The following is a 21921-nucleotide window of genomic DNA, read 5'->3' on the forward strand; positions in this document are numbered from 1 at the left end:
AACTCAAAAGATTGAATCCTAACGTAGACTATGAACTTTAGTTCATCAAAATGTATCAATATTGGCTCACTAACTTCACTAATTATAACAAATGTACCACGCTAATATAGGATGTTGAGGAAACTGTATACTGGAGGAGGGAAGGAGGCATACTGGAAATTTCTGTGCTTTCCAGTCAACTTTTTTATAAAACTCCACTAAAAAACACAGTCAAATAATTAAAAACAACAACAAAAAACAAGTGTTGCAAGGATGTGGAAAAACTGAAACTCTTTTGTATTGTTCGTGGGAATAAAATGGTACAGCTTGTGTGGAAAATAGTATGGAGGTTCCTCAAAAAATCAAAATAGAATTACCATATGACTCAGCAATTCCATTTCTGAGTATATACCCCAAAGAACTGAGAACAGAGTCTAGAAGAGATACTGGGGTACATCCAAATTCATAGCAACTTCATTCACAATAGCTAAAACATAGAAGCAATCCAAGTGTCCACAGACCAATGAAAGGATAAGCAAAATGTGGTATGTGTACACAATGGACATTAGCCTTAAAAATGAAGCAAATTCTACAGTATGTTACAACACAGATAAACCTTGAATTCAGTTCAGTTGCTCAGTCGTGTCCGACTCTTTGCGACCCCATGAATTGCAGCACACCAGGCCTCCCTGTCCATCACCAACTCCCGGAGTTGACTCAAACCCATGTCCATCGAGTCGGTGATGTCATCCAGCCATCTCATCCTCTGTCGTCCCCTCCTCCTCCTGCCCCCAATGCCTCCCAGCATCAGGGTTTTTTCCAATGAGTCAACTCTTCACATGAGGTGGCCAAAGTACTGGAGTTTCAGCTTCAGCATCAGTCCTTCCAATGAACACCCAGGACTGATCTCCTTTAGGATGGACTGGTTGGATCTCCTTGCAGTCCAAGGGACTCTCAAGAGTCTTCTCCAACACCACAGTTCAAAAACATCAATTTTTTGGCACTCAGCTTTATTCACAGTCCAACTCTCACATCCATACATGACCACTGGAAAAACCATAGCCTTGACTAGACGGACCTTTGTTGGCAAAGTAATGTCTCTGCTTTTTAATGTGCTGTCCAGGTTGGTCATAACTTTCCTTCCAAGGAGTAAGTGTCTTTTAATTTCATGGCTGCAATCACCATCTGCAGTGATTCTGGAGCCCAAAAAAATAAAGTCTGACACTGTTTCCACTGTCTCCCCATCTGTCTCCCATGAGGTGATGGGACCAGATGCCATGATCTTAGTTTTCTAAATGTTGAGCTTTAAGCCAACTTTTTCACTCTCCTCTTTCACTTTCATCAAGAGGCTTTTTAGTTCCTCTTCACTCTCTGCCATAAGGGTGATGTCATCTGCATATCTGAGGTTACTGTTATTTCTCCCGGCAATCTTGATTCCAGCTTGTGCTTCTGCCAGCCCAGCGTTTCTCATTATGTACTCTGCATATAAGTTAAATAAGCAGGGTGACAATATACAGCCTTGACGTTCTCCTTTTCCTATTGGGAACCAGTCTGTTGTTCCATGTCCAGTTCTAACTGTTGCTTCCTGACCTGCATACAGCTTTCTCAAGAGGCAGGTCGGGTGGTCTGGTATTCCCATCTCTTTCAGAATTTTCCACAGTTTATTGTGATCCACACAGTCGAAGGTTTTGATGTAGTCAATAAAGCAGAAATAGATGTTTTTCTGGAACTCTCTTGCTTTTTCGATGATCCAGCGGATATTGGCAATTTGATCTCTGGTTCCTCTGCCTTTTCTAAAACCAGCTTGAACATCTGGAAGTTCTCAGTTCACGTATTGCTGAAGCATTATACTAGTGAAAATCAACCAGTCACAAAAAGACAAAGACTGTATGTTTCTACTTACATGAGGTACTTAAGAGTAGTCAAAATCACAAAGACCTAAAGTAGAAGGGTGGATGCATGGGGTTGGAGGGAGAGAAGAATGGGGAGTTATCATACAATAAGTATAGTTTTAGATTTACAAAATGAAAAGAGTTACAAGAATGGATGGTGGTAATGGCTGCATAACAATGTGAATATATATTCAATACCACTAAACTGTACACTTAAAAATAGATAACATGGTAAACTTTATGTGTATTTTACTGTAACAATGTTGGAGAAAACATGGGAGGAATCATATTACACAGCTATCATAATCAAGACTAGTAGACACACACATCAATGGACTGGAACAGAGAACCTAGAAAAACACTCAGATAAATATGCCTAAGTGCCATGGCCAGCTATGTTGCCACCCTGACCTCAGACTTCCAGCCTCTAGAACTGGGAAAAATAAATTTCTGTTGTTTATAAGCTATCCAATCTCTCATATTTTGCTACAGTAGCCTGAACAGACTAAAAAACAAGACAAAAACTGACAGAAAATACCTGCAAACCACACATCCAACAAAGGACTAGTTATGCAGAATATGTAAAGGTCTCTTGACACTCAACAGTTGATAGCTTATGGTGAACAGTGTCAGTATTTGTGATCTCTGAAGGAGAAAATTACACTCTGGGACCCAAAAGACACAGTCTCAGTCACTCAAGAGCTTTGTGTAACAAAGTTTTATTACAATGAAAGGATAGAGTAAGCCTCCACCAAAAAACACTAGAAGCGGGTAGCAGAGTACCTGCCTCATTAGTTGAAACAGTGCTTTACACTTTTCAACTGGCTGCTGAGAATAGATGAAAACAAGACTTCAAGGCTGTACAAGTTCCATTAGACCCTTTCCCAAGGCATACATCCTTGAGATAACTTCAGTACCAGATTAGCCAGAAGGAACCTGTTCCAGGCAAGGTGTTTCTGGGCGAGACACATTGTTGCTGAGAAATAGGCTCCCAGGCAAGATTTGTTATAATTTTAATTATTAACATAGAGTCTAAGAAAAGCATTTCCATCAGTAAGACATTGTGCTGTGTGATCATTAGCTCCTAAAGAAAGGCCAGCTCTTAGGCAAGATACATAGCTGCACAAGGCTTAAGGAAAGCAAGAGGGAGAAAGTTCACCTCCTCCTTAAAGGGCCCTGGACTGTCTAAGCTTTTTAACTCTCTCACAGTAAAGCAACAAAAACAACAACAACAAAGTCCAACAAGAAAATGGACCGGATAGGAACAGACACTTCTTTGAAGAGAATATAAGGACAGCAAGTAAGCACATGAAAATATGTCTAGCATCATTAAAGAAAAACCAATATGGAGGCTGCACTCTGAATATATCTCTAGATCACAGGCTCACAGTCACATAACCAAATTGTAACACTGTTCTGATTTCCCTAAAATGCTGCCTGACCTTAAACAAAACCTTTCTTCATGTCAATGTGACCTCACAGTATTCTAGCTAATAAGCTACAAAAAAGTAAGCTTAGCAATGAAAAGGAAAGTAAATTTCTAGAAACTAATCACAGTAGAAAACAATTCATTCACTCATTAATGAACTGCTGGAATCACTTGTGGTTTGAGGTCTCCCTGTTCAGAAATAATTTGATCCTTGCCCAATAAAATACCCATATCAAGTAAAGCTCCCTGAGTTTTCTTTTGACATCAGTCACAAGGTAAATGCAAATTAAAATCATGAGATATAACAACACACCTATCAAATGGCTAAAACACAAAATAACACCAAATGCTACCAAGGATGCAGAGAAATTGGATCACTCCTATATTGCCTGTGAGAATGTAAAAGGGTACAACCACTCTAGAAAATAGTTTAACAATTTCTTTAAAACTAAACTTCCAAATAACATGCCATCTGGGCATTAATCCCAGAGAAATGAAGCCTTATGTTCAAAAATCTCTATCACAGCTAAAAAGTAGAGTCCAGATGTCCTTCAGTGGGTGAATGGTTAAGCAGACAACAGTATATCCAATAATGGAATATTACTCAATAATAAAAATGAAGGGAAATATTGATGCATGTAACAACTTGGATGAATTTAAAGAGAATTATGCAGAGCAAAAAAAGCCAATCTCAAAAGGTTACGGATTCAATTTAGGTAAAGCTGAAATCATATAATTACAGAAATAGGGAACATATATATTAGTGATTGACAAGGGTTGGGGCGCACGAAGTGGGAGGGAGACGAATTTGGTTACAAAATGGCAACATGAGGAGATCCCTGGGGTGTTGGGAATGTTCTATATCTGGACACTATCAATGCCAACATCCAACTGTGATATTATACTGTCATTCTCCAAGTAGTTACCACTGGGGGACTCTTTGTATTATTTCTTATATAAACATGTACATACTTTACCTCAAAATAAAAAGTTTAACTAAAAATGGTTTACTGGCTCACAAATTGTTCATCATATATTTCATTCTTACCTCTACATCGGAAATAATTTGAATATTAACCTCAAAACGTATTCAAAATCTTGTTAAGTGTGTTCTTTTTATGAGTTCTGGGGAGTAGAGGGCTATGAGGCAACCGAGACTAATTTTCATCTTTGATTTTACCTGTGTATCCTTCAAAGATTTAAGGGATGACTAAAGAATAAGATGGAGAAGGCAATGGCAACGCACTCCAGTACTCTTGCCTGGAAAATCCCATGGACGGAGGAGCCTGGTAGGCTGCAGTCCATGGGGTCGCAAAGAGTCAGACACGACTGAGCGACTTCACTTTCACTTTTCACTTTCACGCACTGGAGAAGGAAATGGCAACCCCCTCCAGTGTTCTTGCCTGGAGAATCCCAGGGACGGGGGCGCCTGGTGGGCTGCTGTCTATGGGGTCACACGGAGCCAGACACAACTGAAGCGACTTAGCAGCAGCAAAGAATAAGAGGTATTCTTCATATACATCTGTGGTTGGTTAAGGCTATGAAGTTTGGAGGGAAAACGTAAGATTTCTGTGAGTTTCTCCTTTAAGAATAGCGAACAGCTTCCAAGTAGCATATAATACCTGCCAGCAAGACTTAAGGAAAAAGATTTTGGATTCTTCATTAATTTTTTACATTTATTTACTTAGGCTGCACTGGGTCATCATTGTTGCACGCGGGCTGTCTCTAGTTGCAGCAAGTAGGGTCCACTCCTCTTTGCAGGATCTTCCTGGAGCAGGGATTAAACCCATGTTCCCTGTATTGGCAGGTGGATTCTTAACCACTGGGCCACCAGGGAAGTCTCTCTACTTTAGAATCATTTAGAAGCTCCTGATACTGAGGGAAATTATTTCAGTGGTATCAAACCTAGTAGTTCACTTATTTACTGTTGCTCTGTGTATTAGAGATCCTTACTGTTTTTGGTCATTTCAAACTCTTTAACACATTTTTCAGATAATTACGGAAGTCAGAAGGGGCTTCCCAGGTGGTGCAGTGGTGAAGAATCCACCTGCCAATTCAGGAGGTGCATATTCGATCCCTGGACACATGAAGATCCCCTGGAGAAGGAAATGGCAGCCTACTCCAGTATTCTTGCCTGGAGAAATTTCATGGACAGAGAAGACTGGAGAGCCATAGTCATGGGGTCACAATTGAGCACACACACGCAAGTCAGAAAACAATATTTAGTGTGAAATCGATTTTAAAATTGTATCAATTGTTAAGATTTCAACAGGAACCTTACGAAATCTTAATGAGAAACACATGGTGTTCTTTGGTGGACTGTTTACAATGACTTGCTGCGCTTACTGTAAGAAGCTGGCACATCCCTGTGTGGTGTGCATTCCTCCTGGTAGACTCACCACTGATTCTTGTTTGGGCCACGTTACCTTTGTAAGCAGAAGTGACTGGTAACTCCTACCTTTGAGAGAAAGCTTTAAAAGACATCACAGGGTTTGGTCATCTCTTTTCATTTATGCCAGGAGTCTGGGATGTCCTAGGTAAAGGTCTCATGATAAAGAACACGTAGCTGAGTCAGAGCCAACTCATCAAAGGACATGTATCTCAAATGAGACATCTGTTTCTGTAAGTCACTGAGACTTAGGGATTTTTGTTTCTGCAGCATAACCTAGTGAAAGCTGAGAAACTTGAACTTAAACCCTACAGAAGCTTAATTTATTCCCATTTTCTTCCTACTGGAGATGAATGAAGAATGACTTGGGGATTTCCCCAGATGGTCCAGAGGTGAAGACTACACCTGCCAATGCAGAGGACACAGATTTAATCCCTGGTCCAAGAAGACCCCACACGCCATGGGGCAACCAAGCCCCCGGGCCCCAACTGCTGAGCACGCGTGCGGAAAGCCTGTGCTCCGCAACAGGAGCAGCCTCTGCAGTGAGACGCCCATGCACCCGGAGAAGAGCCCCACCAGACGCGACTGGAGAAAGCCCGCACGCGGCAACGAAAACCCAGCACGGCCAAGAGTTTTACAAAAGCAAATACAATTAAAAAAAAAAAAAAAAGATTTGAAAGTTTTCCTAAATCTTTACAAACACAGAAACTTTATCTGCTTAAATGACTTCAACGTGACAATGGTTTAAACTTAAATTCTGATTAACTCAACATTATTTATAAGTTATATACATGTGCTCTTGTACAAATATATATATAAAACATGCAGGAATGGAAATTTTAAAATTATTAGGTAAAAATGATACATATGGCACTTAAAATATTAGTAATACAAAATTCTTTTGCTCTGGTTTATTTGTGAATGATTTTTCCCCCTTTTTTCTTTCTCCTTCTCCCTTTTTAAAAAATAATATAACACTTTGAATTTCACCAAAGATTTGACTCCCAGATTCAGTTTACTTGGTTTAAATGGATACCATGGCTGAAGAGATAATTTAGAAAGATATGGAAATCTAAATGGATATAGATAAAGCTCATTTCTTAGACTGCACTAATTATATTATGATACTACCAATTCCACTCACTGATTCTAAACCAAAACAAAACAGAATCATTTACAAAACAGAATTATTTGCTTTAATCTACACTATCTGTGATCATGACCAGTTATACAGGGACACATGTTCAGCATGACAGCAGGAAAATTCTCTTTAATTCCGTTGCAACTCTCAATCAGATTCCCATTTATGTCTCGTTTTAAGTGTTATTTTCACCTAACACTTCATTTTTTTAAAATTGAAAACTTACAGAAAATTTGAAAGAACAGTATAAAATTAACATTTTGCTCTGTTTCTATACATCTTTACTTTTTTTTTGGTCAAGCAATTTACAGGTAAATTGTAGACATAATTTCTTTTTTTTTTTTAATGAAGAGAAAGTAAACATGAGGTTTATCAGCTCCAATGAGTAATAGCATCCAGCTAGAATTTGGTAATACTGTCTTGATTCACCATATTTATTTTTTTGGTTATCCTCTGTTTATAACGAATGAGGTTTTCTATTTACTTAACAAGAAAAGACTCCTTTAAGAATTGTTTAAAAACATAACCAATTAAAAATGTTAATTAAATAATACATGGCAAAAAAAAAAGCCCTCTCCTGTAATCAAAATGATTGAGTAGAAGGACATGTGCTCATCTTCTCCTGCAAGAGCACCAAAAACACACCTAGCTGCTGAACCACCACTGACAGGAGGATGCTGTAACCCACCAAAAAAAGAACACCCCGTGGCCAAGGACAAAGGAAAAGCCGCAAGTAGGAGGGGTGCAATCACGTGAAAATCTAATCCCGTACCTGCCAGGTGGGCGACCCACAAACTGGAAAACAATGATGCCAAAGAAGGTATCGCACTGTTGCAAAGCTTCTAGGCCCCACATCAGACTTTCCAACCTGAGGATCCAGCAAAGGCACAGGGAACCACCAAGGAATCTGACTCTGGACAGTGGGATTTGATTACAGAACTTCCATAGGACTCGGCGAAACAGAGGCTCTTGGAGGGCACGAACAAAACCTTGTGCACACCAGGACCCAGGGGAAAGGAGCAGTGACCCACAAGGATGAGCCAGACCTGCCTGGGAGTGAGTGAGGATCTCCCGTGGAGGCGTGGGCTGGCAGGGGCATATATTCACTTTATTTCAAGGAAGCCACCCAAGATGCAGACCACACTTATTTCTAAATATAACATTAAGCTCTGAGTATGTAGCTTGGTATGTAGACAATTAACAATAATTTTGTAAACACTGGCTAAAAAGAGGCAAGTACCTGCATAGCAATAGGTCCCTGGGACATCTGAGAGCTGTAATTCATCCCTATCATGCCTTGCATGTTAGGCTGCATGACTGAGACCACAGGAAAGCCTTGCTGCTGCATCGGCATCAGCCCTGCTGAAAAACAAAGGTATCGTTAAAGTCAATGTGTTTTACAGTTTACTTTCTCTTTTTTTTTAAGTCTACTTTCTTAAAACCCTAAGTACCTAAACGACCTGTTTGTTGGGAAGTGGCGGAGTAAAGAGGAAGAGGCACAGGCTCTGGCGTGAGACAGACTTGCTTTGAATTACTTAGCTTTGTGGTCTTGGGCAAGCTAACAAAACTTCATCTGTAAAATGAAGATAATAATACTTGTACAGAATTTTTGTGCATACTTAAAAAACACACAATATGACCTATCTGGCCTTCAAGATGACCCCCAGGGATCTCTGTCTCTTGGCATTCATGTCCTTGTCCTTCCCTCCCACACTGAATAGGGTTGACCAGTATAACCAATGGGACACTGTGGAAACGAGGCTTGTTCTCAGTAACTGTGCAGCTTCATCCTTGTTCTCTGGGATCAGCTGTTGGGAAAGCCACTGCCACATCATGAGAATACTCAAGCAGTCCTCGGGAGGATGGAGAGTCCATGTGGCAAGAACTGAAACCTACTGCCAAAAGGCAGCACAAATTTGCCATCTATGAGAATGAGCCATCTCAGAAATAGATCTTCCAGCCCCATCAAACCTTTAGATGACTACAGTCCTAACTGACATCTTTACTGCAATCTCCTTGGTCCTGAGCCAAAACCACCCAGGGAGCTTACTCCCAGATACCTGACTCACAGACACAGTGTGGTTTACTATTTTAATAGTAAACTGTTTAAGTTTTGGGGTAATTTTCTATGCAGCAGCAAATAACTAGTAGTTAAGAGTTAATACTAATTAAGCCACTTTTAATACAAAAGTAGGTTAAGAGCATGAACTCTTGAAGCTGACTAAAAATATCACTTCCTAGGTTTGGGACCTTGGGCAAACTTGCTTAACTTCTTTCTGTACCTTGATTTCACATTCACAACACTGTATAATACCTAATATGCTTAAAGAAATGGCACTTCTCTTTTCTTTCCTTACATAGTTAATATAATACCACAAAACAGCCATCAGCATGCAAAGTATATAATGGATGAAAATATGATTTATAGTATGGTACCTCCCAAACTTTTCCAAAGTAATAGTCCCAAGAGGAGAATGAAAACTACATTCCTCTAGGGATTTAATAAATACTAAATGTCTACTATATTTCAGGCACCGTTTTAAATACTTGGTATGCAACAGAGAATAAAACAAAATCCCTATATAACCTGAACACAGATTTCATCCTAATTTTACACTGTACCACAGATCACATCCATGCTAGTTCTAGTATAAAGATTAAAAGAATCAAATTTTGATTAAAAAAAATTAAAGGTCTGGTAAAGTCTACCATGTTTATCTAGCGGGTTGTGTGTACCTTCAAGGATATTTAGAGTTTAATATCAGAAGCATGGATACTACATTTGAGGTAACACTGATCAGTGGCATTATTCATTTATACTAATCATTTATTCAAATATTTGAAGCCCTACTCCACGTCAGGTACCATTCTAGGTATGTAGCATTGGACAAAGCCAGGTCTTTACTCTCATGGAACTTACACTGTAACTGGGGTAGATTAATAAAAAAAAAAAATAAGTGGACATCAGGTGAGGGTAAGGGGTAAGAAAGTCAGGGAGAAGAGTGGCTGCACCAAAAGGATGGCATTTAAGCAAAGACTTGAAAGAGTTAGAAAAGGTTTCACCAAAAGGATGGCGTTTAAGCAAAGACTTGAAAGAGTAGGGAGTGAGCCAGGCGGGCACCAGGGAGGAGCATTCTAGACAAGGAACACCAAATGCGAAGGCCTTGAGGCATCACAGACAATGAGAATGCAGAGACTGGATATAGCACAGGAGGATGTTATCCCTCCGATGCCTTTGGACCTACAGTTTTATTTTCATAATTTTATTTAAGTCCTGAACAGGTAAGTCAAAGATATGGCATAACATTTAAAGGCACAGAAGTACATACAGTTGAAAAACAAGTCTTGTTTCTCTCCTGTCTCCCATTCACCTTGGTGGCCACTCTTGTCAGTTCCTTGTAAAGGCTCTCAAAAATAACCCATGTGTAATTTAAAGTCTTCAAAAGATCAAAAAGTCCACTCTAACACACTCCGTAAAAAAAAAAAAAAAAAACCTCGAAAACAGCTGCAAATTCCAGAAGAAAAAAATATCAGGCAACCTTTTAGGCTCTATCCTTGTCCTGTTCCTTTGCTTCATGTGTAGATTTTTACTTGAAAGTTTATAAAAATGCAAAATGAGCCACAAAAATAAACACAAAATGCTGTGATGTCTTCCTAAACAACAGCATACCTCCTACCACTTGATCAAAATCTAGGACACATCTAATTACAGAGAGCTTAAATAATGAATAAGCGTGAGTCCAATGAAAAGAATACAATTGACCCTTGGAAAAATTTACCTGAAACGCAGCCTCTATCACTGATTATGAATGGAGACACTGACTACCTGCTACTGAGCTGCTCTTTATCACTGATCTCTACTGGTGACCTGGGAGTCTCTGTTTCTGTAGCAGGCCTACCATAACCGGTCAACACTGGCTTTGTGAGAAGGGCCAGTTTTCAGAGAGGCTTGGACTGTGGAGAGGAAGTGGGTACACAGGAGTGGGAGAAGTGAGCAGACAGACAAGCATATTCTTCTGTCAATGTTCTGTCCCAGTGGTACAGCAACATGAGCTGAGATTATATCCCTTCACTCCTGTATGCTTGAAGACAAAGCTAGAATAGATATTGGTGGGCCCATGTCTGAAACTAAAAGAGAAGGAATATACCTAGCAGACAAACTGCTAGAAACACAACTGAGACTTAAAATAGTTTAAACAGAAGCAGAATGTGATCACTTATGTACATGATTATAGTAAGATAAAATTCATGTACAGAAAACATGGGATAAAACAACTAAAGAGGTTCATTTATTCATTCTATAAGCATCTATAAAGACCTGACTATTTTCTATCAGCATGCTGGGTGCTGGAGATACTCACGAGCATAAGGCAGACAAAGCCCTTGCCCCATAGAGCTAACAATCTAGAAGACAGGAGAAAGTTGGCATTCAGAGAACTACAATTCATTTCATTTTTGTCTCCTGTTTAATACTCTTGTCTTAAAAGTATCCTTCATCTCTGAGGTTAAATAACAACCTGTTGATCTGATAATTAAATAAGTTTGGGAGAAATGAGGAATAATTTTTTTTATTCCCCAGATTACCCAATTTTTGAGAAATTTTAGGAGTAAGCTATCAGGTTCAAGACAACAAGAAAATTTTACTCTATTTGGCAGCAACAGAACCTTTTTTACTCATTTGGTCCCCAGGTTCAGAAACAAATAGTGAAAAATGAAAGCTGACAACACACACTTTCACATACCTTGAGGGGGTCTTAATCCACTGGCAACTGGGAACATGAAGCTGAAAACAGAACAAAGATACATCAGGACTGGGACTTCCCTGGAGGCCCACTGGCCGAGAACCTGCCGTGCAAAGCAGGGGATGCGGGTTTGATCCCCGGCTGCAGAACCAAGACCCCACATGCCTAGGGGCAACTAAGCCTGCCTGTCCCAACTACTGAAGCAGCATGTCGCAACCGAGACCCAATGCAGCCAAATAAATAATATTTTTAAAAAATATATGAGGATCTTCAAAGTGCAAAGATTTCAGATAAAACATGTAATATTTTACATAAATTAAACCTTAGCCAGGGCCCTGGTATCTGTTCCACGGTATAATAATATATTGAATTATCCACCATCAAAACAGGTTGAGCATCCACAGTATGCATGACAGTCAGCAGGTCAGCCAAGGCGGAGAATTTTGAACCAGAAGAGGGAAGACTTTGAAACTGACCCTGGTTCTGTCACTGTGTGACTCCCCTGGATTCTGATCTCTCCATCCATAAAATGAGAGGGCTGGCTTAGATTCAATTCAGTGAACACTTATTGGGTGCCCATTACGTGAAAGGCCTGAATGAGCTCAGGCTTGCTGAAGACACAGATGCAGGCAAGTAACTTTTAACATAGGACAGACTGTACTAAGGGCTGTGAGAGGGCGGGCCAGAATACTAACAGAAATGAGAAGAAAACAGACTAATTTGATGGGTGAAACCTTCGGAAGGTTTCTGGAGGTATCTCTTGAGCTGTATCTTAAAAGAAAGGCATGCTATACAGCAATAGTTTGAACAGAAGTTCAGAGGCTGACACTCTAGGCATGTTCAGCAAAATGATTTAGGCCGAACACAAGACACAGGATTGGAAAAGCAAGCAGACTGGAGAAGGCCTTTAAAATGTTTGATTCTGAATAGTACATAAAGTCAGATTTTTAAAAATTGTGGTAAAATATACATAATATAAAATTTTACCATTTTAACCATTAAGTTTACAGTTCAGTGGCATTATGATGATGTACAACCACCACCAAGATCCATTTCCACAACTTTTTCACCATCACAAACAGAAACTCTGTAGTCATTAAACAATAACTCCCCATTACTTTCTCCCCCCTCAACCCCTGGTAACCACTACTCTACTTTTTGGTTTGATGAATATGTCTATTCTAGCCACCTTAGATGGAATCATACAGTATTGGTCCTTTTGCATCCGGCTTGTTTCACTTAGCATAACATTTTCAAGGTTCATCAAGTTGTAATATGTGTCAGAATGTCATTCCCTTTTATGGCTGGATAACATTCCATTGTTTGTACTTACCACATTTTGCTTATCCAACTTTGAGTTGGCTGTTGTGAATAATGCTGTTATGAACATTGATGTACAAGTATTTCTTGAGAGTCCCTCTTTCAATTCTTTTGGGTCTCTACCTAGGATTGGAGTTGCTGGGTCATACAGTAATTCTCTGGTTACTTTTTGAAAAACTGCCTGTTATCCACAGCTGTGCCATTTTACATTCCCAATGGACCAGAGTTCCAATTTTTCCACATCCTCCACCAACACTTATTTTCTGGATTTTTGTTTGTTTGTTTATAACGATAGCTATCCTAAGGAGTGTGAAGGACTACCTCACTGAGATCTGGATGTACATTTCCCTGATGTCAGAGGTTCTTGGCAGGGAAATGATCAGAAATGTGCTGTACGTTTCTCTGGTAATGAGGTATGCAGAGAAGACTAGGAAGTAACAAGAATTAGCTAAAGAAACTTAAAATAATCTTAATAAGAAAAGGGCCATAACCAGAGTAGTAGGAATGGAAAAGAAGAGGTGAATGAAAGTTATTTAAAAGGAAGAATCAACAGGACTTAGCAACTACCTGGGTGGAGAACAGTATTGAAAAAGCTGAAAGAACTGAAGATGCCTCTGAAATTTGGGGCCAGAGTGACTACAAGGACGAAGATGCTGCTCACTGCAGGCAGGAACCCAGTGTCAGCAGGTGTGGGGAGTAAGGTGCTAGGACGGTGTCCACGAGGAGCAATCTAACAGGCAATCAGAGAAGTAACACCAGATCAAGAGAAGGGTCTGCATCAACCTAGCGAGGCTCTTTTACTTATTTATTTTTTGGCCACACTTTGTGGCATGTGGGATCTTAGTTCTCTGATGGGATCAAATCCGTGCCCCCTGAAGTGGAAGTACATAGTCTAATCACTGGACCACCAGTGATTAAGTAGGAAGTCCCCTAGGCTCTTCTAAATAAAGGTAAAAAGAGAAAAAAAATTAAGGTCTGGTTGTGGATGAAGGAGTCAAAGGGATGTGTATACATAGTGAGAAGACAACAAAAGACAAGCTTGGAGAATTCTTAGTGAAAACTGTGTAGGGAACGGTCATTGAGAACAAAGGAAACGGACTATAACTGAAAGTTATAACTGGGGTAGGACCACATTTAAGGAAGGAGTCACCAGTGTCTAATGCTATTGAGAAGTTGATAAGAATGGGGGTTAATAAATAAAGAATGCTGTTTTAAAAAATGATGATCTTTGAGTGAACAGTTTCATCACAGGAGACAGGACCTGCAGAAATAAAGATTTAGGATACAAAAGTTAAAGAGACTGAGAAACAAGGTTTTTGAGAGGAAAGGATTAACACAGCAAAAGGATGAAGGACTTCCTTCTCTGAGACCAGAAAAAAAGAAAATGGGACAAATACAGAGGAAGAAAAAATCTGAGTGGGAAAAGTCCTTAAATCTGGAAGATAAGAATCTGAAGGGGATTTCTGAGTCTTTATAGGCACATAGTGAGATCCAGGAATAGTATGCCAAATTTAGGTGTCTTTGCATTTTTTTATTGCATGACACCCCCCTCGACCCAGGAAAAGGGCTAAAACCCAAACTGCAGAGTCTTCTAACTTTAAAATTCTTTGATCAATAACTTTTTTGGTAAGGTGGTTTACAAATTTCTAGTTGGACATCTACCTGGTTACGTGTCATTTACAGCCTTGTAGAGGATCTGAAACACTCACAAATTCTGCTGACAAGTGGGCCTGAACCCAAAGAGAAGCTTGAACAGTGAACAGCTTTTCTGAACGGCACACAAAATGTATTAGCTAAGCAATGTGTTAACTGGATAAAATGTTTAAACTGCAAGTTGAAATTTGGTAGGATTGTTTTTTCTTAAAAGTTAATCATACACTAAGATTTATAAACTGATGAGCAATGCATTTAAGAAGTCAACACGTTGAGACTTCAAAATCAGTTTTAAAGATTACAGACTTATAAAGGTTACTTTGAAAATATACACAAAAACTAAATTAAGGCTATTACTAGATAAAGAAGATGCAGTACATACATACAATGGACTATCACTCAGCAATAAAAAGGAAGAGAACTGGGTCATCTGTAGAGATCTGGATGGACCCAGAGACTGTCACACAGCATAAAGTAAGTCAGAGAGAGAAAAACAAATACCGTATATTAATGCATACATGTGGAATCTAGAAAAATGATACAGATGATCTTATCTGCAAAACAGAAATAGAGATCCTGGCATAGAGAACATAGGTATGAACACCAAGGGGGAGAAGGGAAGGGGTGGGAGGAATTGAGAGACAGGGATCGACATATACACACTACTGATACTATATATATATACTATGTAAGTATGAGAACCTACTGTATAGTTCAGGGAACCCTATTCAGTGCTCTGTGGTGACCTAAATAGGCAAGAAATCCAAGAAAGAGGGGACACATGTATACGTATAGCTGATTCACTTTGCTGTACAAGTAGAAACTGACATAACACTATAAAGCAACTACATTTTAACAAAAATCAATAAAAATAAGAGTATTACTGACAAACATGACTTACTCCAATAATTATACAACAACCCAAACTACCTACTGACCTATGTACCACTCATAAGACTCTCTGAAATGTTTAGACGACTAACAGTCACCATACCTAATGACCGGTAAGATACTGATAAAGAGAGCAAAAGCTTGGCCAAAAACTGGGCAGCAAGATGACAAGCAATTTGACTTCCAAGATGAAGCCACTATGCATTACTGAGGTCCTAGTATGAAAGCAGCACGGTGAGCTCTGTTCATCACATGCCTATCTCATTCATCCTCCATTTCCCGCTACCTTCGCGACTAACCCAGATCAGCCTTCACTTCTCTCTGAAGCCTGGACTCAACAAGACTTCCCAATGGATCACCCCACTGGCAGACTCTACGGCTTCTAATGCAGTTCATGTAGCACACGTGAGACGCATCTCCCAATGGACCATTTGATAAGGCTGCATGTGTGCATGCTAAGTCGCTTCAGTCCAGTCTGACTCTGTAAGATCCCATGGACTGTAGCCCGCCAGGCTCCTCTGTCCATGGGATTCTCCAGGCAAGAATGCTGGAGTGGGCTGCACGCCCTCCTCCAGGGGATCTTCTCGACTCAGGAAAGAACCCACATCTCTTACGTCTCCTGCACTGCCAGGCAGGTTCTTTACCACTAGCGCCACCTGGGAAGCCCTTGATAAGGCTGCTCCTGGGATTAAAACAATGCAGTGATTCCTTCCTTAAATCAAACTTCCTTAGTTTATATTCAAGGCCCGCTCCAGTTGTACCAGAACTTTTTCAGCTTTCTCTCACAACTCTTCCCTCCCACCCAGGGCCACAGTCCAGCCACCCAGCCTGCCTGCTCTCCCCTACTGTTCACTAGGCCTTCCCATCTACATGACAATCTCTTGACCCTTTCCTCTTCCTCAAAATGAGGCCTAGCTGAAACAGCTCTTCTTCGCCTCCAATGATGCTTGAATCCACACATATTTATAGAATGTCTTCGGTGAGTAGAATGTGCTGCAGCAGTGGAAGATAAGATGAGGAGGCCCTTTAAGGAGCTTATAAAAGCAGGAAATGGACAGGCTTACAATGATATCCCAGAAGGACACAGACTAACCAAGATTTTTCAACTTTTTTCCCCCTAATATACTTGACTTAAAAAATGCTTTTTTACTTCTCATCTCTCGGATAAATTTTGCCCTTTATACAACTCTACAATTTATTCCAAGTAGGCCATTCAGGATACCAGTCAAAAGGAGGCTAACATTAATAAAGTTGGAAAATATCAGTGCTTTTTGCTTAGCCTCTTAGCAAACAGAGAAGTACCTAAGAAATATAGTAAATTATGGTTAATGGATTTCCTTTATTAAAAGCTGACAGAGACTGCCTGGTTCTTTTTCCCTAAAATATACTTAGGTTGCAACCATAACATTAGCTTCTTCAGCCCTCACCACTGGTCTGTAAAAGCCGTACACTTTTTAAATTAAGCATAGTTTCTCAGCCTCAGAAAATCTCCAATACAGGTAATACTTACCACACATTTTTCAATATAAAATTGAGTTATTCTCTCATATAGTCTATAGTTTAATAACACAACATTACTACAACCAAATTTTAAATAGGAAACAAAAATTTTAAAGTTCTAACGTCTATCACAATTCAGGCCATATTTAGGAAAAAAGAATTGTGCTCATGTTAAACTACAGACTAAAGGAAATGATCCACTCAACTTTCTACACCGAAGATGCCTTCATCTTCTCTGAAAAAAACAAAAATCCCAAATGAAAACCAAAATAAAAAAAAACCCAAATCTGTGTGTAAAATGCCAAATTCTTTTATATTTCCCTAGAATTTGGTGCCATGATTTATCATATACTTGATTAAATTAATGCCACTCACAAACATTTTAGAAACAGTCCTGACGTTCAGAAAAGAGATTTACATATTTGTCTTCTCCAGCCAGTAATGAATTATGCTAAAAAAATTAACAAATATGCTGAAAAACTAGTGCAACAGTGAAAATCTGAAAACAGAAGTGGGGGGAAGCAGTCTTAAATCTAAAGCTAAAGACGTGTAGAGAAAATGAAAGATGGAGTCGCACACAGGTGGTTTATTTAACAGCAACTGCTTTTTTTTTTTTCTGGCATATATATATATATATATTACAAGCACCTGCAGGAGGTGATGACTTTAAAGGCTTCACACTGTGGTATTCATGACTCCAAAATTAAAACCCTACATATCAAAAAACTAACACTTGGTTTTCCAAAAATAATTTGGGATGCTGAAGATAAAGAACTAAATTTATCTCCAAACGTGTATGAACCTCGGGTTGGCTAGCAAAACAAAGTCAGACTAGGTCATTAACAGAAGTGGGATGAAAACGTCCCAGAATCAAGCATTTCCTTAAACGGTAAACTTGCCAGGTTGCACTCATTCATTTCTTTTATCGTTCTGGATATGAGAAGCACTGGCGATTAGCAGCTGAAATATGACAGAGAAAACAAATTTGTTTAAGGATTAAGTAAAAGTCTGGAAGCTTTGTCCTGATAACTGCCTACGTGCCGTTCAACAGTGAATTGGTGTTTATTGAGGAGACAGGTGTTAAGAATTACCTCTACAAGAGCTCTTTAACAAATGCAAAGGTCTTCAGGTTTTCCTGTTTCTGGTATGCTAAGGAAGGACGAGGCGGTGAAAGGCGAACAGTGTGTGGACACACACACACACATATACCTTGGAAACACCTGTCCAGCTCTGTGAAAAGATCTTTCGGGGCCCCTGATGAAGCCCTGGGAAAGGGAAGTCTCTGGCAGCTTCAGATCCAGCCGGGCTAGAAGCGAGGCGTCGGGGTCCCTCCTTGACCCACCCGGCCGGCTGCCAGCCGCGCCAAAGGGACCCTAGCCTCCTGCCCGTCTCCTCCCCGCTCGGCGCCAGAGCCCGAGCGTAGAGGACAGGAGTCCGGCGCCCAGGCTCCATCCGCCCCTCCGGCCTAGGTTACCGGAGGACGACCCTTCTCCCGCAGCCCTAGTTTCGAAGGAACAGGGGTCGGCGCGGGCGAAAACCGCCATAACCGCCGACCACCCGTGGCCGGTGCGGGGCCCCTGCGTCGGCGAGGCGCGTCCTGGCCCAGCTCCTCACACCCACCTGCCTCCCCCGGCGGCCCCCGCGCCGGCTCCCGCGGCCCCGCCGCCGCCAGCTCCGCTTCCCGGCCGCAGCGCCATCTTGCTCCGGGCCCGCCGCCGCCACCTTCCCAGCAGCTGTCAGCTCCCGACAGCCACTTCCGGGGCGAACGACGAGCCCCACCTTGCCGCGGCCAGGGGCGACGGGGCGGGGCCGCGGGCTCACGTGACCCTCAGCGCCCGGGGGAGGGGCCGCGCCACCTCGTCACGTGACCCGGCCGCTGAAGAGGGGACTCCGGGTGTAATTCTGGGTCGGGGAGATGGGCGGGGCAGTCTGGGCCCGGTTCCAGGGGAGCTGATTCATTCTTTGGGAAGGCTTTGTGGAAGGCACAGCTGGCCGAGCGGCAGGGAGTCGTCGTCGTTCCTGCGTTTGAAAAACCATCATCTTGGTTAATGGAAAGAATAGAGCGAGTCCAGTTTGAAAACCTGGATGGTGGGTACAACGGGTGTTCTTTCATGACTACGTTTTACACAAAGGATAGATGGAGCCTGAATGCCCCTTTGACAGCATCACAACGTCCATTAGTGATGAGCTCTACTTTTCCCCTGGAACTTGGAAGATGTTTTTTTGGCACCTGTCTTAAAAACTGAAGCTGTTTAGTCACCTGGTAATCCGCGTTTTTCTTTTACGTACCATCAGGGCCACAACGGTGGTGCATGGGAAGGTTTATCGCACCTAACCTATCTGGGCATATTTTTACTGTGATTTTTTTCCCTAGTCAAACTACTGTAAAAGTTGAATGTAAACTTTTTGAAGTCTTGAGGTAGTGTTTGCTTATTAGCAAGTAACTGGTTTGTTGGGTTGAAGGAATCACAAGTTGGAATCAAGATTAAGGGGGTGGGAGGGGGAATATCGACAACCTCAGATATGCAAATAATTGACAGAAAGTGAGGAAAAACTAAAGAGCCTCCTGATGAGGGTGAAAGAGGAGTGAAAAAGCTGGCTTGAAACTCAACATGAAAACAACTAAGTTCAGGACATCCAGCCCCATCACTTCATGGCAAATAGAAGGGGAAAGTGCCACATTTTATTTTCTTGGACTCCAAAATTACCGCAGACAGTGCAGAAGGTGGTGGCAGCCGTGAAATTAAAGGACGCTTGCTCCTTGAAAGGAAATCTATGACAAACCTAGGCAGTGTATTATAAAGCAGAGACTTCATTCACTTTGCTGACAAAGGTTCGTGTAGTCAAAGCTATGGTTTTTCCAATAGTCATGTACAGGTGTGAGAGTTGGACCGTAAAGGCTGAGCACTGAAGAAGTAATTTGTTGGAATTGTGGTGCTGGAGAAGACTCTTTAGAGTCCCTTGGGCTGTAAGGAGATCAAACTAGTCAATCCCCAAGAAAATCAATCCTGAATATTCATTGGAAAGACTGATGCTGAAGCTCCAATACTTTGGCTCCCTGATGTGAAGAGCTGAGTCACTGCAAAAGGCTCTGGTGCTGGGGAAGAGTAAAGGAAAAGGGAGATGGCGGCAGCCAAGGATGAGATCATCAGACAGCATCACCCACTCAATGGACATGAATCTGAGCAAACTCTGGGAGACACTGGAGGACAGGGAACCCTGGTATGCTGCAGTCCTTGGGAATGCACAGAGTCAGAGGCACTTAGCCACTGAATAAGTAACATTATAGATAGCTTTATCTTTTACTCTTGTCTCAGGGCTTTTACACGGAAACAGTTTGTAATAATAGTTATCATTTATTGGGCACAAACCACTGGTTAGAAACATTACTGTATTGTTTCAAATCCTCAGTGTCCCTAAGAGTTACTATTGGCATTTCACAGATAAGAAAAGCAAGGTTAAAAGAAGTTGTAATTCAGACCACACAGCTGCAAAACACCAGGACCAGGATCCAAGTAAAGTGTTTAACCTCAAAGTCCTTGATCATTTCAACTACAGTGTGCTATTTGTTTCTTCCCCCATGTCCACAAATTTCATTCCTCCCCTTTTTTAGATGGAACTGTCTAGCAGATGGTCCATTTGATATAAACTGATACATACAACCAAACTCCATATAAATCCATTGACAAGTTAATGTAGGATTATGTAGCCACTTTAAAAGATGGGTGATTACACAGGAGAAACTACTTAAAGTCAAATGAAGGGAGTATTTCAAGGATCATACAAGATATAATTTCTGTTTCTGCTGGGAACGCTTTGTTCTCTTTTGCATGTTGGGCGCTACAAGACTCTGGCTGTCAGTCTCTCCTGTCATTTCCAGTTCAGGTTAGGTGCTCTCATGTGATGCTTCAGCACTGTGGCCTTATATCTCACATGGCATTTACCACAGTTTGTTCCTTTACTTTATCCCCACCACTACGCTGTTAGGGCAGGGACTGTGTTATGAAGCTTTGTATTCCTAACCAAACACATGTTTATTTAAAGAATATTTTTTTTGTGACGTGATGACATGTCAGGCGCAGCGCTAAGTGTTTCTAATCTTGAGACATAGTTGGTATTACCCTCGATTTCAATAATAAAAAAAAAGATTGGCAAATAGGTGGCACCAGTACATCCACCTCAGAATATATTGTGAGTCAAGGATCTGTTTGCAAGAACAAACAAAAACATCACAGGCTTGTTGAAGTATTTCTTGACCTCGCAGCAATAGGGCTCCACTTACATAAATTCTGAAGATGAACAATTTTTGTCCCATCTGAAATATTTTAAGTTGGAGTCTACCCATCCTGACTCTAGAATAAAAGACTGATTAAGGAAATAAATGTTTAATTCAAATGTTGTTGAGGAAAGTTTATTATAGTATTGATGACAATAACCAACATTCTTGTCAGGTGCCTTTCCAAGTACCTTATATGTATGAAGTCAATTTTTTATTCCACTGTACAAAACTCAGTTCAGTCACTCAGTCGTATCCAACTCTTTGCAACCCCATGGACTGCAGTACACCAGGCCTCCCTGTCCACTGCCAACTCCCAGAGTTTACTCAAACTCGTGTTCATTGAGTCAGTGATGCCATCTAACCATCTCATCCTCTGTCGACCCCTTCTCCTCCTGCCTTCAATCTTTCCCGGCATCACGGTCTTTTCAAATGAGTCAGTTCTTCACAGCAGGTGGCCAAAGTATTGAAGTTTCAGCTTCAGCATCAGTCCTTCCAGTGAACACTCAGGACTTATTTCCTTTAGGATGGATGGGTTGGATCTCCTTGCAGTCCAAGGGACTCTCAAGAGTCATCTCCAACACCACAGTTCAAAAGCATCAATTCTTCAGCACTCAGCTTTGTTTATAGTCCAACTCTCACATCATACATGACTACTGGAAAAACCATTGCTTTGACTAGCTGGACCTTTGTTAGCTAGGTAATGTCT

At 40.9% G+C, this 21921-nt stretch overlaps 1 protein-coding gene across 17 annotated transcripts in view; it reads right to left on the bottom strand.

Annotated features, from left to right (window-relative positions):
- SYNRG (synergin gamma) overlaps positions 1-18733 on the bottom strand; it is an 87870-nt gene extending 69137 nt beyond the window's left edge. For 4 of the 17 annotated variants that reach the window (XM_070478645.1, XM_020885185.2, XM_070478637.1 and 1 more), the window contains exons 1-3: positions 18557-18731; positions 11573-11613; positions 8071-8192 (exon numbers count right to left, since the gene is read on the bottom strand). In XM_070478645.1, coding sequence (XP_070334746.1) covers positions 8071-8192; positions 11573-11613; positions 18557-18633 — 240 coding nt within the window. In that variant the 5' untranslated portion in view covers positions 18634-18731. Of the gene's footprint in view, positions 1-8070; positions 8193-11572; positions 11614-18027; positions 18048-18145; positions 18309-18556 lie in introns of those variants that run through there. The other 13 variants (XM_070478641.1, XM_070478636.1, XM_070478632.1 and 10 more) reach the window with 10 other exon arrangements.
- Positions 18734-21921: the final 3188 nt, after the last annotated feature.

Source organism: Odocoileus virginianus, chromosome 17 (genome assembly GCF_023699985.2).
Source record: "Odocoileus virginianus isolate 20LAN1187 ecotype Illinois chromosome 17, Ovbor_1.2, whole genome shotgun sequence".
NCBI lineage: Eukaryota > Metazoa > Chordata > Mammalia > Artiodactyla > Cervidae > Odocoileus > Odocoileus virginianus.